The sequence below is a fragment of the Balearica regulorum genome, chromosome 1 (assembly GCF_011004875.1).
Source record: "Balearica regulorum gibbericeps isolate bBalReg1 chromosome 1, bBalReg1.pri, whole genome shotgun sequence".
NCBI classification, from domain to species: domain Eukaryota; kingdom Metazoa; phylum Chordata; class Aves; order Gruiformes; family Gruidae; genus Balearica; species Balearica regulorum.
In genome coordinates this window covers 133815742-133834833 of record NC_046184.1, presented here as the reverse complement: position 1 = coordinate 133834833, position 19092 = coordinate 133815742, and the positions used below count along the sequence as shown (strand labels likewise).

General features: G+C 47.4%; 1 protein-coding gene across 1 annotated transcript in view; it reads left to right on the top strand.

Moving 5' to 3' along the window:
• Positions 1 to 2113: 2113 nt before the first annotated feature.
• Positions 2114 to 19092, top strand: part of NHS (NHS actin remodeling regulator) — a 267222-nt gene continuing 250243 nt past the window's right edge. The window contains exon 1 of the mRNA XM_075775826.1: positions 2114 to 2919. Coding sequence (XP_075631941.1) covers positions 2520 to 2919 — 400 coding nt within the window. The 5' untranslated portion in view covers positions 2114 to 2519. The remainder of the gene's footprint in view (positions 2920 to 19092) is intronic.

The window sequence follows — 19092 nt, the reverse complement described above, 5'->3', positions numbered from 1 at the left end:
GTACAGATGCACAGGCTTGGCAGGACCTGTATCCTTTAAACAAGTTCACTCATGTATGGCTTTGGCACTGTGTGCATCTTATGCTGCAGCATACAGAAGTCATACAATTCCCATGGGACTAGTAGTGTCCCTAAGGTGAGCTGTACCTTTCCAAGCCTGGGACAGAGACCATGGAACCAACAGTAATACAGAGTAGTAATAATAGACTGGGAAAGTAAAGGAAGAGCAAGTGCTGGCTTCTGGTCACTTTGCTGAGGATGAGCAGGGATATACTGCAGGAACCAAGGCATTGTTTTCAAGGGAAGGAAGAAAGCTGCACAGCTCCTGTCCCACCTGAGCTGGTGAGACATTACATGCAACGTGGAGGCTGTGGGAAGGCGCGGTCTTGAATCCTGCCTCTTGCAGCTTTTACCTGTTATGAATGGCCCAATTCAGTGCCTCACTGGGGTGCCTGAGAGAGAAGCAGGATGAGAGAGGCAGAAAGAGCTACCTTTCCTCACAGGTAGCTCCTGCCCCTGCCTGGCGAGTGCTATAATGCTGTTTCCAACAGGTTTGATTCCTGTGGTCCTTTTCTTGTGAGCCCACACCACTTTGGATGGCTGCTGCTCTTTCTGGAGCATTAAAGCTTAACCACCCCTCCCATTTATGAATCTCAGGTGAAACATTAAAATACCTTTCAGTGGCTTATAAATAACGTGCCATGATTCCCACAGGTGGGAAGAGCAGTACAGCCCATGCTCCACTACCAGGGCTAAAAGCCTCCTGCTGTGGAAAAAACTGGAGTACAGGGTACAAATACTCCAGTGGTTTTAACAGCGGCTCCACTTGGGTCCAAGAAATCTTGTTCGCACTGCTTGAGCACTGCTCTGGGGTCTGCAACAGCTCTCAGATCCCTGCCCACTCCCACTGGGTCACACTGGAACTTCAGGACCCCAGGAAGCGTGGGGAGGTGGTGCTGAGACTGGGGCAGGCAGGGGCAGGCTCCGTGCCCTCCTCCCCCTCCAGGCACAGGGCTGTGGCTGCCCATTTCAAGCTCAGTTAGAAACTTGAGCTACAGACCCGTGCTAACTCTGCGTGGTGGTGTGTTCCCCTTCCCAGAAGCACAGCGTGAAGGCACATGAACTGTCCGTGCCAAAGGGGGGCCAGCAAAGCTTATCAGCTCAGACTTCGCGCCCTGCAAAAGGAACCTTGTCCGCCCTCTGGATCTAAGCTCGTCCCAGGAGCAGGTCGTTGTGTCCGCAGAGCCCGGGGTGCACGTACCACTGGGCAGGTGGCAACGCTCTCTCTGGCGCAGATATCTGCAACTCAGATTATTTGACCAGAGGTAATTGAAAGCTGCCCGTATGTGGTCAGGTAATGACAGGCTGTATCGCAACACACGTGTGCAAGGATGACAAGTTAAGGTCGAGTGGGCAAACTTAAGCTAATGTTTCCTAGCTGTGGAATGCCTGCATTTGCAGCCACTCAGCTCTCCTTTTACGGTAGCTCTTTCTGTGATAGCTGCTCTGCGTATTTACCACCAAAAATTTACAGTTTACATTCAGATTTCATGCCTGCTCATTACGCATGTTCAACTTTCACGAGTGTATGTAAGCAAGCTCAGCTGTCTTGTGCCAGAAACAGTGCTCCTCCTCTGACTGGAATCCAGTTTTCCCGGACACCTCCTCAGAAGCCGGGTGCCCAAGTGCATCCACTTGTCCTTGGGGGGGTCTCATACCCTCCGCGGCGCCCCGAGAGGTGCCACCAGTGGGCAGACACCAGCCTCCCGCCGCGGTCGGGCCTTGCTGACTTGGGTTCTCCTTTTGCCCCTCTCGGCATCTTTTCCTTCTTCTTCGCACCTGAGCAGTGCTCCCCGCCGGAGGGGAGACAGGCTGGGGCGAGGGGCGCAGAGGAAACGAGTCGCCCCGGACGGGCCGCGGTCTTCCCGGAGCAGCGGCCCCCGCCTGACGGGGGCTGCCGGAGCCTCCCCGCAGCCCGCGCACCTGGGCCGCGGCTCCCCGGCCGGTGCGGCGCGGCCCGGCCCGGCCCGCCGGGCCCTGCAGCGCCTCCCCGCGGCAGCAGCCGCTCGGCACCGCCCCGGTCCCCGGCACCGGCCCCCGCCCCCGCCCCGCCGCTCTCCCGGGCGGGAGGCTCGGCGGCTCGCTCCTCCTCGCGGCCGCGGGATTCCTCTCTCCGGGTTTTCGGGCCGCCCCTTCACACCCGCCGCCGGAGCGGGACGGCGTGCGAGCGAGAGAGCGAACGAGCGAGCGAGGCGGCGCGGATGCGCCCCGGCTCCCCGCGGCGGCAGCGGCGGCAGCAGCGGCGGATGCTCGGCGGCGCGGCGGCCGCTCCGCAGCCCAGGAGCCCCGCGCAGGGAGGGAGCGAGGCGATGAGCCGCCCGCCGGCGGCCGCCCGCGAGTGACGGCGGCGGGGCAAGGAGCGGCGGCGGCGGCGAGGAGGAGGAGGAGGAGGAAGAGGAGGGCAGCGATCCTCGCCAGTGCCCGCGGGAGACCGGGAGAGCCCCGGCCGAGGGCTCGGCCATGCCCTTCGCCAAGCGGACCGTGGAGCCGCAGCGGCTGTGCCGGCGACAGCCCGCCGCCTCCGTGCTGGAGGAGAGCTGGGGCGCGGAACCTCCGCCGCCGCCGCGGGACCCGCCGCCGGAGGAGCCGGGCACAGCGGGCGAGGGCGCGGAGGCGGCCGGCGGCGGGGAGAGGGAGGCGGCTGCGGTGCTGATGGTGCTGGACCTCTGCTCGGTCAGCAACGTGGCCCTGTCACGGATCCTCCGGCAGCTCTCCGACGTGGCCCGGCACGCCTGCACCCTCTTCCAGGAGGTCGAGGCTGACATCCAGAGCACTCACCGCCGCGTCCGGGCGCTGCACGGCCGCATCGCCGGTCTCCAGGGGGCTGTGCGCGGCCTCGACCCCAAGCAGGAGGCAGTGCGTAAGTACCGCGGGATGGGGCGCACCGCAGCCCAGCCCGCACCGGCCCGGGGCGACCGCCCCCCGGTAACCCGCCGTGCAAAGTTTGGGGCCGGAGCCGGTGCGAAGGGAGCGCCGGCGGCAGGATGGGAAGGGGCCGTGTGCCGTGCCGGGCGGGCGCGGGTCGGGTCGGTGGGCGCCGCGGCGATGCCGGCGGGAGGGATGATGTCAGTGGTTTGTGCCTTACGTAAGGAGCTGTCTGGCGGGGCTCTCGGGGAGCATCTTCTGCAGCCAAGCAAGGGTTTGGCCGGGGATGGGGCCGACGTTTGTCTGCCGGGCCACGGGGGGCGGTGGGGATAGGGATGATCCCCCGTCCCCGGGCATCTTTGGGGTTTCTCCCTTTGCCGGCCTGTCCTTCTTCCCGGACAGATCTGTCTTCTTCTTAGAAGTGTCTCTGACTTGCCGATCGAAATTTCAAGCTCTTAAGTAGAAATAATAAAGCTGCTTCGTCGTTAGCCAACTTTCAGGGCATAAAATAAGAAAGTTTGGTTAATGACTTCTTTCTGTTTAAAGAGTGGCCCTGAACAGCCGGGGGCGGGGGGGGGGGAGAAGGGGGGGGAACAAAAAGATCAAGGCAATATGCGACTTGCGTTATGAGCAGTAAGTGCTTGAATCCTGCTTCTTCTCCACCCAAACTATAAAAGCAGTGACAGGCTCCGTGGTCCTAACAGCTGCTGATTTCTGCTGAATATGGCTCGTGTTCACAGCAGTGTAATGCTTTTGTACTCTCACTGGTGCATACGCTTCCTAAGCGCTTGCGAATATGTATTTTTTTCATCGGTAGGGCTGTGGATTGGAAGTCTGGAATAGCAGAGATTGGTGTCAATCCTGTCCTCTTGGTATCTGGTTTAGGAAAAGCAATAGCTTCAAAGAGAAATTTGGCTTAGTTTTTGCCTTCTGCTGTTCCCCTCTAAATCCTGAGTACCTCCAGTGAGTACAGCGAAATGAATTTACAGTAGGGTAAATGAGAGCATGCACTCTTATAGGTGTTTTTAATGAACGTGCCATTTAAAAAACTGTGCTCTGGGTTTTCTCCCCTTTGGAGTGGTGGGGAAATATAAGTAACTCTTCTAGGATCAGTGAAGCTGTACTGATTAACAGAATCAAGCCTTAAGTATTCAGTGGTATTTAAACTAGATCCTCAGCAGCTGTAGAGTGAATTTGCTGGTGATATATTAATATACATCAACTGTAGATCAGACCGAGGGAGGCTTTCTGTGGTCTCAGGACGAGTGTGTAATCAAAGCAGAGTGCTGGGCTGTGATTGGAAACTGCGGTGAGAAGGAGGCTTGGCCGATGTAGTGAGGGAACTGTCTAAGGAAATGAAACTCCTTGTATCACATTCCAATCTGTAAGTCTTTTGAGCTGAGTAACTGTGGGTATATACTAATGTAAGTGAGAGCAGAGCTTAGCCTTTCTAATCTGTAGAGCTTTTTTCTTTCTGGATTGTGCAAGTGCAGCTTGTTTTGAAATCACAGGGCAAAACCTTGATATTACAGCACAGTTATGTCATGCACTTAATTAGAGTCTGGCTTTACCCCTGTGATGATAAATGCAGAATCCGCTTCTTTGGTGTTCTTCTGTTTTCTTTTAAATCCTTCTCTCTTTAGGAGGGGAGAGACTTTTGGTCACTATCTTCCCCGTGTCCACCTGCTGTTCCTCCTCCCCCCCGTGTACAGTACAATGTACAGCGCAGCACTGCTGATAGAGCTGCAGACGCCCCTCGGTCTGGCCAGCCAAGGCCTCCTCCACAATGCCCGGTTTTGCCATTACCCATCCTCAGGTAGGTATGTGCCTTGCCTCCAGCTATACAGCTGCTTGCAGACACATCGCCCATTCCTTATCTCTTTATGCTTCACTGTGCCACATGTGCTTTAAAGGCGAAAGTCTCCACACTGACCCGATGTGCACGAGTGGTCAACTTTGAGTGCTCTGGCTGCTTTTATTGCCCATCCAGTGTTGGACCAGCACAGCTGCATTTGCATAGTGCTGCATCTGAACATCTCAACAGGGATCTGGAGCTGAAGTGCACCATTCTGCACATCTTCTCCTCACATCCCCCAAATTCATACACAACCACAGCAACACCTCTCTTTGCCCTCCAGACTGCTCAGTGTTCCCAAGGGCCAGATAAAACTGTCTGGCAGGAAACTGCCCATCCTCTTATAGTGTATAATGACAGCGTGCTTTCTCCTTTCTGGGCTGACACCTCCTGCTTCATTATTATGTTCAGCAAGACTGCTAATGTTTGTTTTAAGCATGAAGTGTCTACACAATTCACTCCTGACAGTATTACACTCAAGTCACTGCACCCAGTTGGTGTTTTGAAACCAAGAGAGCAATCGCAGGTGGTCACAGGTCTGCCCAGGACCTTCAAGCATCACATTAAGGCATGCTGACTTCTACCTCCTGTGGCAAACATGGGAAGGATGAGGTGGCCGCTGGGCTGGCATTTGGTTCTCCAGCCCAAATGACACACCTAAGAATAACTCAGAACTGGCTGGAGGTTTGGACTCGCACAACACGGAACAAGTTGGTGGCAAGCATGCAGCCCCTGCACCCATGGCGTGACTGTAATGGTCGCGTTGAACTTATTGCATACCAGGAGTCTGGAGGTGCTGGGCTGCTTGGCGCGTTGTCTGAGATGTTGTGTACCATTATGCTAGCATCACAACAGTGCAGCCCAACCACACATTCTTTGAGTCCTCAGTTTAAAACTACTGGGCTATCTTGCCACAGTGAGACGTTCTTGATGTTCTAACACTAAGTGCAGAACAGTGATTTGAGAATAACGCTACCAGACATGCCCTAGATACTGAGCTGTGACATTGGAAGGCCTTTTTCTCCATGCCTCGTAAGCCAGCTGGATTCCGAGATTCCCTTGTGAAGGCACAGGCTGGGTGAGGAAAAGGAAATAACGGGCTAACACCATCTCAGGAGCTGCTGGAGCCAGTGGTTAGAGGCGCTTCCCTACCCCATCCCTTGCCCAGCGCGCCATTCCTTGGCAATCGCAGAAATGGTACCAAGGGGAAGGGGAGCAGGAAAGGAGCTCTCTTGAAAATAGCATATCATACAATGTTGCACAATAGTGTTGTATTTCGTATTGAAAATTATGTATTGTTGTATTCAAATAAAACATCTATGTTGAGTTCAGGGAATATTAACAGAAAATTGAAATTAATTAAAACTGGCATTTTCCCAGTAATGCTTATCACTACTGCTGTCATTTTCATGAAACCTTGACATTCTCAGTTCTGTTGCTATTGAAGTGGTGAACATTTGCAAGACTGGGTATGCTTTGCTTTAGGAAAAGTACTTAAATTCCTCTGCTGAGCTACTGGTAAAGGTATTTACTTATGTGTTGCTCTTTTGTTTTTGCCACTGTTCAGAAAGTGTGATCGGAAAATCTTGTTAGGCACAATAAAGGACTGATTCTGGGCAGTCGCAAGCAGGTCATCTTCAAAAACTCAAGGTCCCTCGCCTCTGCCTTCCCAGATGCTGCTTGTCCTTTCATCTTTCTTATAAGCCTCTGGCCAGCTAGCGTCTTGCAAATATGAATCCTTTCCCACCCTCTGCTGGAAGAGAAACAAGGTTGAGAAATGTTTTCCTGCTCAGCTCCTGAAAACTAACTACTTTGCCCTTCTGCCACTCCAAGTACTTTACTGCTTTTCATCATGAGCAGCTCCAGGGTCTGCTTCTAAAGCAGAACCATGTGGGAATAATACAATTGTTGTCAGTCTGGCTGTTGCTTACAGTTTTCTTATTACCAGCAAGAGAAATGAGCAGTGTGGTACTGCCCAGTTTTATTATTAGATGCTTGATTATCTCGGTAATACAGAAATGTAGAAGTGCTGGATTTGTGTGTAGACTCAGGACTCCATGCCTCCATTATTATTCGGAAAGATGATTTCTCAGTCTAGGGGACTACAGATCTGGCGGTCTAAGGGAAATAGTGTACTTTTCAGAAACTGATGATGTAAGCCATCTTGCTTTCTGAATAATCGGCAATGACCGGGCAGCAGATTTTAAAAGCCCTAGTTAACAAGATCCTCTTTGCACCCTGGCATCCTGGAGAATTCCACACATTCCAGGCTTTTTTTTCTGAGAGCATCGATGTGTTACCAGTAGCCAGTCTTTCTAAAAGCTGTACCGTTTCCAGCGGTTGCCTGCTGTATCTTCGATGCTCCACTTTTCCATTCCTTATTTTCCTACGTGCTTGCAGTTAGTGATACAGCTGCTCAGAAGTGTGGGGATCTCCCGTGTTACTCTGCTCTTCAGAAGCCCCCGGATCTCTGCAGTGAGCTCCCCTATAGGTTTTTCTTCTTTCCTGAAGTGTCGGTATTGAGATAAAAAAGACAGATTTGAACTGATTTTTTATCATTTTAGGCTTTGTATTAATTTATTCTGTTTGATTGAAGTCAGTTACTGAGAACAGCCTGACTAGTTTCACTTTTGCTTTTAGTCTTTTTCATTGTGCTTTTTAGGTGGTTTTGTTTTGATTTTGTTTGCTTTGGAGTTTTGGGGTTAGTTTTCATTTTCTTTCTTTTTTTGTTTGTTTGGGGTTTTTTGTTTGTTTTGTTTTTTGGTTTTTTTGTTTGTTTGTTTTTACACACTGATATAATGCCCTTCTGTTTGGGTTTTGAGCACTGCAGGGAACTGTTTAATCAATTGTAAGGTTTTTAGGTGCCTTCTGCCACCATCCTACCATTTTCACAAAAAATATGTTGGACCCAAAGCTCATCAGATAATGCCTCTCCTCCTCCTTGACTTAACATGCTGAAGGCTCAGATGCTGATGAAATCGAACCTAGAAACTTTAATGCTTCTATCTTGGGATACGGTTGCATTGTAAGGCTGTCCCAGGCTGAGGGTGAGCATCTTTACAAAGATCTTCAGGCAGGTGCGTAAGACCTTAAGAGTCAGTGCCGTATTGAAAGAAAAAAGAAGCAAGTGCAAGTTGGGTAGATGTGTTGCACTTTATCCAAGCTTCACAAAATCCTAGAGAATTTAAAGTGCAATTTTCATTATACGGATTTTCTGTTGTGCTGAGGCACAACGGTAGACCTCCATGGGTTGGACACATTTACATTAAAATATCTGTAATACTGCTGGAGACAAATGGGAATCGATTTCTAGCTTCCCCTAACCCTGTATAGTAGTTCTTTATAGTGTATGAGCTTATCTAAGTGTAAAGGTAGTTATACTTTTAGAGGTACATACTAATGTTGCCTGGGGGACATGAGGCACAAGGATGTATTCAGAGCTTCCTTTGTCCTTTGAAATCGTATTAATTGGCAAATCCTTGCTGGGTGCAGAATAAAACCTCCAAAGAAAAGCAGAGTTGTACACTGGGTGTAGTAATCCATTGCCTTTGGCTTTGTGTCCTGCACCTGCCCAAATTGAATGACACAGCCTCTTGTCCTGTTGGAAATGGAGAAGGGCTTTTGGCTTTACTTGCCAGGTGTGGTTTTTTGGTTTTGTGCTGGTTGTTGCTTACTCGTTGGTGTTAGAGAACTTGCCTCTCTGGTGCACTTGACTGTAGTTTGCCCATGAATGCAAATAACCCAAGTTGTGGGTGTGGGAAAGTTGGAGAATTTCCTCGGTGCTTGGCTTCTAAATGCAGAGGATTGATGGCAAGTTAGTTGAGTCGGAAGGAGCGGGAGGCCAAAGCATCGGCTTTCCTGCTTACCTTTACAGCCATCAGAACACCAAAGGAACAGAGGAAGAAAAACCTGCTCATGTAAGGATCCCATCCCCACCTTACCGTAACATTAGCTAGAGCACCATTAGCTAGAGTACCGTCATTTGGGAGAAAAATTCCTTATCTTTGTTTACAGAATAGCAATAGAAGCCCTTTTACACCAGAACATGTCCGTTCAGAGGCTGGGCTTGAGGTATTTTTTTCTCATCCATTTAGTACGTGACAGAAGGTAATGGGATGGAATTTGTCAGGTGGCTTTGGCAGGGATGTAATGCTTTGGAAGTTGCAACCTTCAGTCACGTTTACTTGTGGAAAGCAGACTCTGGCCTCTTTGCAGATAAAAGCAGAGTGTAAAATCCTTTGTCCCACTGAGGTCAGTGAGAGTCTCAGTGGAAAGGCTCTGACAGCCCATCGCTTAGGTAGACTCACTAGCCTTTATCTGGCACAGCCTGGTAACAGATGAATAGCAGACAGCAGTGGTTTTCCTCTGAAGCCATTCCCTGTTACATAGATGTAAATCTTCAGAAATTTTGCTGAATCTCATTTACTTGGTCTTCCATCGGCATAGTGTAGAAGGCCTTTGCTGTTCTATAGTTCCTTGCTAGAACTTAAACTGATGTAACAGGTTTGAACTGTTTGGGGATTTTGTTGCTAGATGGAGAGCCTGCCAATGAAAAGACCTGATATCCAAACATATTCAAAGCTGGGTTCCCACTGCACCACGGCTATATAGCTGTGTAATCTCATAATCATTAGTGAAACTTCTTTCTGGCTCATACTCAAGAGCCAAGCGAGGTTCTCCGGTGGGATTATTAGAAATCCTGGTGGAAATGGCTTAACTCCTTTAAGACCGATGAGGTCTCCTTTACACAGGAGTAAAACTGTGGAGAAGATAGAATCAGACCCATAAGAGACTTAGACTTACTGTGGATCTGATGGTTTAACAAATACTTCCCACAGCCCCTTTAAAACTCCCTGCTTCTATTTAAAACCTTTATAATTTAATGTATGTGCTTGTACGGAAACATAAGATGAGTGTTCCAGTGAAATCATTGGAGTCATTCCTACTTTTGGTTCATTCCCCTGCTGATGCAGGAGAGATATGGAGATTAATAAGTGGACTCTGATAACTTACTGAGGGCATGGGGAGGTCATTCACCTGTTGATTCACACGCAAAAAAGATGATAGTTTCCCTTTATGAAAGATGAAGAGCCTGGAGTGTTTCCAGAAAACTCTTGCATAGTTCTTGAATGTCCTTGGACTGAGGGAAGGACTTGCAGGAAGCAAATGTAAATATCCAGTGTAATGGTGCCACTCAACTGCTGTTCTGGAGCAGCAGAATCAGGTTTTGTTGACGTTTCTTACATAGATTTACCTGTTTTGTGGCTTCAGTTTCAAGGGTCAGATTATGGCTGGTCTGGCAGAGATATGCAAAGGTGGGGTGAAAAGAGGGGAAGCCAGCCCTTACCGCTCCCTGGCATGAACTGGTTGCAACATCTCCTTCTTCGTTCTGGCAAAGGCAGACTTCTTAAGCGTGGCTGTTTAAAGGCAGCACCTGGCTCTTCCTCTCTCCAAACTGGATAGCGAAAGAGATTGAGCGCAGGGGAACGCCGGCTGTTTAAAAAAAGCCCCTAATCTAACCCATTTCCTTCACACATGCCTAGACAATGTTGTACCCAAATCAAGCAGAGACCCCCAGGGGACTCTTAAAAGGAGTATTACGATGCCCAAAGTGGGGAAAAAAAGATGACCGGCTGATGTGAATAATACACATATGCATTTTAAAAACATCGTTGCAGGGTTGTGTGGTCTTCTGAGTCAGAGAGCTGGGATTTTCAAAAGCTGCTCTTTCCAATCACTTGGCATCTCCACGTAATCGGAGGCTGACATCAGACTCTCGATTGGAACTACTTGAGCTTTCAGGCTGTGAAGAGCAGAAACCCTCTGTGTTACCCAGTGTGTATGCGGGGGGGAAGGTTTTTTTTACTTCCTTTGATGTATTAGCATCAAGAGAGGGAGTCTTCGCTTCATTCCTAATTGCTTCTCGTCTTTGAATTTATATACCAATATGTAAGTAACTGCAAAGGGAGATAGCAGAATTTATAAAAAGTTCAAAAAGGCAGGGCTTAGAGCATGATTAAAATAAAAGATAGCATACAGTGTGTGCTGTTTTTAGCTGAAATATCTCCCTAGAATACTTTCCATTTACATTCTCATTATATCTAACTGCTTCTAATGCACTGCTTAGTTTAACAACTGGCATGTTTTTAGGGTAGATTTTATAGTAGATATACACCCACTGTGTTCTTAACTGGAGACTTTAAATTGCAGTATCTGTATTGGACAATCTTTTCTTATACCTTCTTGGCTGAAGGCAGGAAGAAAGCAATAGTGATGGGAACCTAATTAAGCCTGTGGTTTAATTACACCAGGAGCTGTGTGCTTGAAATGCTGCTAGATTCAATGAGTGCTGCGTGGCACTGCCATGTTAAGTCCCAGCAGAGAATGACATTTTTTTTTTAATAGGATCACTGTAATTCTTACAAAGCCACCATGGTTTTCTCTTTCTTTTCAGCTGCCAAGGCAGTTGGACTTTGAACTATAGCCACTCAGACCAAGTCCCTGAGAAAGTTCGGAGGAGCCGTCTTGCTGGCGTGTGCATGTGATTAAGGAGAATGAGCATAGGGCGGTGTGTTTGTGCTATAAATATGCATAGCTTGTTCAGGCCTCCGCAGCTTTTCCCCTTGCCTTCTCGAAGTTTTTTTGTTAGCTTGACAATGAAAAGACCTTTAAGTTGGCCTGGGTGGAGGGTGGGTTGGGGGGAGAAAGGTGCTAATCCTTCTCCTTGAAGATGTGTGTATTAATGGCTGCAGAATTGGGCCATTTGCAGGAGTGAAATATGCAGGGTGCATTGAAAAGTTCCTCTGTGTCCACAGGCTTTGGATTGCTTTAAAGGCAAAACTGGACTTTCTATGCATGCTCAATTTTGCCTGATTTCCCCCCCCCCCCCCCCAAAAAAAAAAAAAGGTAATACCAAGCGTTGTTCTCTTCAGATGGTCTGTGACTGCCCCATGATTGCAGAAATCAGATCTTATTGATGATGAAGCTCAGGATAGGCAGCACTAACTCACTGTGATGCTCAAAGGCGAACTTTTAAAAAGATGGTTAACATGTTTCACTGTATCTCACCCACTATTTAGTGAGATATGATAAGGGGCGATTTAATTTTAAGTGAAACAAGAGATTAGTTATGATTAAATACTTAATCACGCAAATCAGAGAGGGTCCAAAAAGCGGGTACTACCCAGCTCCATTTTTTCTCCCTGTAAGGTTTGTTTATTTACTTGCAGGAAAAAGAGGGCCAGTTCCTGGCACAGACATAGTCTTTGGTGAAGCAGTTTTTGGTGAAGTATTGTGTACAGGAGGATAGTCAAGAGATGTATATTAATTAATTTCTCAAAAAGAAAAGCATATATCATGGATTGACCATTGACATTCACATGTAGCCCTGGAAGCTACATAGCTCTGCACAGCCCAAGTTTTGAATGCAAGCATCTTTTTTTTTTTTTTCCCCTCCTTGGATTTTTGAGGGATGATTTTCTCATACTTACCCCAAACCTCTTCTGCCTGCACAGTACAGCTTCTGCTGCTTTGGGCTGTGCTAAACATAGCTCCCCTGGCCTTCCTGTACCCCAGCAGTTAACATCATCACAGAGGCCCCTATCTCAGCATGCTGAACTGATCCCACCTCCCCTCCCGTATCTGCTCTGTTCTGCTGCAACAAGCATTGCTACAGGAGCCTGAAGTCTTGGACTCTGCAGCAAATTGCCTGAAGTCTTGCACAGAGTTAACATGCCAAAGTTAAATTTTCCCCATAGGATGGATTATTCTGACAACACCGCTTTTAGCCTGGTTTCTTATCGAAACAAGTATTAAGGAATAGCACACTCTGTGCGTGTATAGCAGGGGAGGGTGTGGGCATATCTCTGTATCTCACACTAGCCATTCAGAAATTTTATATCTGTTATTCAGCTATAATTTCAACTACATTGCCACGGTGTAGAAATCATAAGAGAGGCTGCCAGGTAAAGGAGAGAACAGAGTATTCCCGCTGCATTTGAAGGAAGGGCTTGTTCTTTATTAGACACTAGAAAATCCATGGGGAAAGAATCCCATATAAATGTTCCAACCCAATAAGAAAAAGTGCTCCAGTTGGAGCTCACATTTTCTTCAATGTGAAAGTCAGTCCTTCGCATGACATAAAAGCTGGAGAAAACCAGGCTTCATTAGTTCTGCTGCTTGCAAAACTGCTTGTTCGTATTCCTCTTTCCCCTCTAGAATTACTGATTATTTCTTTTCAATTTTAATCTTTTTTTTTTGGAAACTTATGCCTTGAATGGCTTTCCTTTTGGGCCATCCTAACCTTCACTCCTCTTTTCATGATGGTTTCGCAGGGGATGCAGCTACGTTTTTACCTCTGTCTTAATGGCAAAGGCAAACCCCCTTCATTGTGAGAATGAACAGTATTAATTTTTACGACTGTGGTTTATTCTCCATTGATTATCTTTAATGTGATGCTGTCTTGTTCAGTTAATAAACTACCGATAACCTGCTAAGATTTAATTAATCCCCTCCTCCAAACATAACCTGCTTTTAATAGATGTTGTAAATGCATTCATTGTGCCTGGCACATTAAAATCACTGGTTTAAGTTGCTTTACTTTCAAATTGCGCTCTAGCTGAAGTATATTTTGTGGCAATCATCTTGTCATTACTCTGCTGATGATAGCCTAAAATAAGTATCACTACTTCATGACTTCAGCAATATTTTTTGGCCCCTGTTACAACTGTCGCAGGCTTGATTCAGCCTTGGTGCCCAGACAGAGGATGGATAAGCTGTGTTCTGGACAAAATCCTCCTAACAGAGACTAGGAGGCTCACCTGAAGATTTACCATTAGTTTTCTGTCACTGGTAGCTGGTGGGAATCGGTGCCCGGAGCCTGCAAGCTGTCCATTTGCAAACCAGAGTGGCAAAGCAACGCTAGTCCACACGCAGATGCCTCCAGTTTCATTCTTGCTCACTCCTGGGCCAGCCGACATGCCCAGGGCAGGGCTGTGGGGCTGGGCCACTGCCTGGGGCGTGGGGCTACCCAGGCAGCAATACATTTGCTATCAGTCAGCCATGCAACCCATCCCCGCACGGCAAGGCAGCAGGGCTGTGGTAGGATAGCCACGTTGTACAAACAGATGCGTGGTTGCCAGCCATGTGCACCATGCACTGCAGTGCTCTGGACCAGCTCTGTTTGAAGGAAGCCAGGTAGAGTGCTTGGGAGGTGAGCTAGGATGGCAGCCTTGACCATGAGTTGACCGTGGACGAGGCTGACCGCCCATGTCTGACAGAGGAGAAGGAGAGAGGCCACAGCAGGCTGGACCTGTGCTCAGAGTTCCCCTTGACACTTGGCCGCTTGTTTAAAGTACGAGCCAGGGTATTTACCCAGCTTGCACTGTCAACTTCTTTAGGGACTTCTGTCAAAACATATAAAATGTACAGGGCAATTCTAGATCAGATCCAGCGATAAAATCACCTGCCTACAGATACGGTATGGAAGTGAGCACTCCTATTTGAGGAGTTCTGGGTCTGTAAATGAGTGAATGGGTTACAGCTACTTTTGGCAGCTATAATATGGCTATTCATTTATGAAATTGTCCAAGTGGAACTTAACACAAATTATTAATGTAGATTAGAAGTATTTTTCATTTATCTGCTTGTTCCTAAGTGGTCTACTGAAGAATCCAGCGGAATGGCAATTCGTTAAAGGAAATGAGAGGGAGCTGCAAAATATCGCAGCTCAGGGCGATTATTTATTTCCTTTCTGGAATTTTGTTTCCTGTTTGGCTGTAGATCTGACCTGATAAGCAGCATCTTGGACTGTGAGACTAAAAGGTTCTGTTACCATAAAATAAATGAGTGTGTCCGGGTTTGTGCTGACCTTTATAACCAATAGTTGAAATAAAAGAGGCTTGGATAGCCTCAAAATTTTGTGTCACTAGAACACCTTTTTATATACCTATATATATAAACTAGGTAAAGGAGAAATACCAGTGGAAAGATTGGACAAGATAATACTGGTCACTGAGGTTAGAATAGCTTAATAAAGGGGAGAAGAATTTTGCAGCCTCATTAGCAGCAACTTGGTCAACCAAGGAAGAAAATATTCAGTACTAGAGCTCTCGTTACAAAGGTAAAAATTGAAGGTGATTGACGTCCCTTGTTCTTTCCTTGTTTTGACTTCGTGTCTTCATCCAAAAGCATCTCGTGGTTGAGTTCACGTCCTTCCCATCCCCTCCCTTTCACAGTGGAAGATGTGTTTGGACTTGAGAGGTTGTGATGGTATTGATGGAGACTTTTCTACTGGATGTAATGGGTGATCCTGCCCCGAAAGTGAGGTGCATCTTGTTTGGGGATGTGGGAATTACGCTGTTTGGTTGTACTTGCAAGAGTAAAGACCTTGCTTTTGAATGAATTGCCCCTGCTATATTACACCAAGGGTAGAAAAATAAAACAAAAATGTAGAAAATCTCAGCCAAGTTCATGAAATTAATTCTTCCAAGAGAACAGATGGATGAGTGAAAGGTAAATTGATGCAAGTCTACAGCGTAGTTTGTGGATTCACTGGAGGAATGCGTTGTATTTATTATTGCAAAGAGATGTCACCCCTGCCTTCGTTCCCTTTTGAGACAGTCCAGCCTTGGGCTTGTTAAATATGTCTCTACAGAAGTTGGCACATACTGACCTTGTTTGCTGCAGTCTGCTCTTCTGTAGCTTCTTGATTCTAGCAGTGGGGGCCAGATGGACAGAGGCCTAGAGCTAAATGCTGGATAGCATAATTAAGTGCTCTAGTATTGAAGGCTGGAACCGACTGAGTCAAACTTTGGCCAATACTTCAATATTTCTTCATCCAAGATACATCTGCTGTGTCGAAGTAGTTCTATTTTTTCTTTCAGATCATATTCCTTGGGTATGAGGATGTTAAATTGTATACCAATAATATCTTCATCTGCATAATACAGAGTTCTCTCTACTACTTTTTGTCCTGATAGCACTACAGGAACATTTTACAACCTTGTAGGGCTTGTGGAAGCCCACCTGAATTTTTCTTTCAAATCCGTGCAGCTTTTTTCCTACTGTGTTATGGAGTTGTGGTGGTGAGTTGTGAGTGTCACGTGAACCCCCACTCCCTGGAAGCCTCATGCCAGCGCAGTCCTAGCCACGTGCCTTGTGGACACCGGAATGCAGCTCTGCAGCTCTCATTGTGAGTTTGGGGTCTGAGGAGCCTGGTTTCATACTGACCAGGAAACCACATCAGAGGTCTATCTGCCATCCTGCAGCCTTTTTCCTTCCTGCTTTCATATGCTATTTATAGCAAGTGAATTGTGTCTCCCACCTCCCCTTCTTCTCCCCTTCCTTGACATGTCACTTAGCAGCTCTGGGGATGCGGAGTGGCTGACGTTTCTCCTCTGCTTCCTCTTTGCAACCTAGCCGCTTTCCAAGGCAACATGTTCCCGTGCATAACGTTGGCGGGCAGCTCGTGCTGTGCTGCCCTGCCTGGGAGCTGTGCAGCCTCCGGCAGGATGGTGTCGATGTGTGGGAGAAGGGAGTGGGTGAGAAAGCAGTCTCTGTCATTCCTGAAAGACCACTTGCTGAAGCAGCGTTTGCAGAAGCTGTACTACGCAACATGGCTTCTTCAAAATAATTTGGATGCTTCTGGCCTGTACATCCAGTGGGCCTGAATCTAAGGATCAGGCTTGTCCTGAACAAGCTGCATCAAAGGAGATTATTCTTCTCCTGGTCCCTAAGTACCCTCCTCTGCTTCGCTCTCCATTTCTGCTGAAGAAACATTGAAGTTAGGGCAGTCGTTTTTCTATAATGTTACTGTGGATGGTGTTGTGTATGCATAGTGGGGAGATGATTGGGAAAAAAAAGAAAAAAGAAAGAGAGGGCATGTTATCTTTGGAGAAGCTGTGAGAAGAGCCACTGCAGGCAGGTATTCAGACCTTTTCCACTGCCAGGGAAGTTTTCCATTGCGGAGCAGCACTGGATTCCTTCATGTGCCTTATGGGCATGATGGTGTGTGTTAGAGCAGGGTGTTACAGCCTGAACAACGCTGAAACTTGCTTGCAGGCAGCCGTGCTTGGCCAGAATGGAGCTTGTGAAATGTTTTCAATACCACTACAGCCCTTTGAATAAGTCTTACAGTTTATGTCTTAGCTTAAAGATTTAATTGCCATCTGACTGTCCAGAGAGGAGTTTATCTGTTCCGTCCTGAGCAACCACTGTGTATCACGTGTGATATAGTTTGGAAGAAACTCCCAATGGGCCGTAGCTGTGGGACGTCACCCCCTTCACAGGCAGCCCTGCTCGAATCTGGCCCTGCAGGGCAGTTGGCTTCCTGGCAGTTCAGAAAGCAGCACGGGAATGGCAGTATTTTTCCTGTTTATTTTTCTGCTGATGGGCTGTGTGTGCATCGTTTCATTTATGAGAAAACATAGAAGGTAGCTTTGAGGTGCACTCAGTTGCTATCTGTAAATGGCTGGTAGATTTGAAGAGGAGAGCCAAACCCATCCAGGTGCTGAGTCCCTCCTGAGTGGGCTGAGGATGTTCAGCTCTGCAGGTTGGAACTGAGGAGGAGGAGGGCCCAGCGGCTAGAATATTGGTGCTTGGGAGACCAGAATTCATGTGTTGACTTTTCATGGGGGCTTGGGCAAAAGTTGTTAGTGGGATTCAGATCACCAAGTTTTAGCACTCTCAACTTCAGGCCATCCATCCTATTCAAAGGTGGGCTTATCTCTGTTGAGCAAAGGAAGTTTCTAGGTTGTATGCGTGAATGAATTCCTTAACTTCTGTTAAATGCCATGGGGTGAAGTGGGTACCACCACGGGCTCTGTACGTCTCTGTTTCTCAGCTCTGCGGCAGCGTAATGGCCCATACCTTCTTCTCAGAGGCGGTATCATACAAGCAGTGAGGACAAGCCAGGTTGTCTGGTGGTAGATATTGCCAGGTACCCCATGTACACAGACCTGCTTTGTAAATGACAAGCAATTTGTGGGGCTGAGACTTTTCCACATTGAGAGTGCTTCTGTCCTTCATGCGCAAACGTTTCCAGGTGCCATGCAGTTGTGCCTGGTGAAGGCAGTACTCCCAGGTGGGATTCTCCAGCCCTCCTTCAGCAAGAGGGATTTCTTGTTACTGAGAACCGCAGCTCTTGCCCTGTGAAGACCAACTTTAAGTTGGGCTAAGTTTGCAGTTGCCAATCTTTCTTATGAGGCCTGGCACATAGAAGAGATTGAGATTTCTTACATTACAGACGACGTGTCCTGGTTAATTACAGTCAAGTAAAGATGAGGTTGTACCATGGGACTTGGTTTAATTAAAAAACGGTGCTGGGAAGTTTAATAAATGTCTGATGTGTTCTATCTGGCTGCGGAGTGCTAACACTGCAGTTCTCTTCAGGTGCTCTTCCAACTTCAGTCAGAAAGGGCCACCTGAGCTTGACATCTGCACTAATGAAAGGGGAGGACAGATTGTCATTCTCTGTCCAACCAGGCCGGTGTCTCGCAGCTCACTTTTCACAGCTTGGGCTCATGTCTGGGCTTTGGGAAAAGGTTTGTGTAGGTAGTAGGGTTGGAGGAAAACTTGCAGTGCAGAATCTAAGGCTTTCCCTGTGTAGTGGAAAAATCATGACCATGCATGTGAAATGTGGACTTAGAGGAACTTTGTGTGGGTGGTCTTGTTTTGATTCTTTCTGCCCCCCTCCCTTTCCCTTCCCACTCACGTATGCTTAAGTCTGTCATCTATTTAACATGAGCTTTTCTAATAATCATAGATAATATACAACAAAAACAATAATAAAGCATCTGCATATACAATCTCTCTGAACTGTAGAAGCCACAAGATCTCCTAGACATGCTTTTTGTTAGTGCTGGCTCGTGAGAGACCTCATGCTCCATGATGCCCATCTGTTAGCAGCATGTTTAAATGTGATTAATGTGAAAGTTGCAAGAATTGCAATAACTTTTGCTAGTCTACAACAGAATCTGTCACTGTTAATCCCTTGCAGTATTAAAAGCTTAATATAGTAAATCTAATGTTATGGAAAGCTGTAGCTTTGCTTTTGTTACCGTCACCTTATTGCATTTTGAAACTAATATTTCCTTTTCTTCCACAGTTCACAAGCACAGTAGAGGTAGTGTAGATACCATTCACCTGCAGAAGAATATTTAGATGACAATATATGTATGAAGTCTCTCAAGAAAGAGATGCTCCAGCATAAAAGGATTTGGGGGAACATTAAATCTGATTGGGATTCCTGAGGGGATGTGGCCAGAACAGGGTGTACTAGGAGTCAGCCCTTTCCCCAAAATGCTAGCAGAGGCT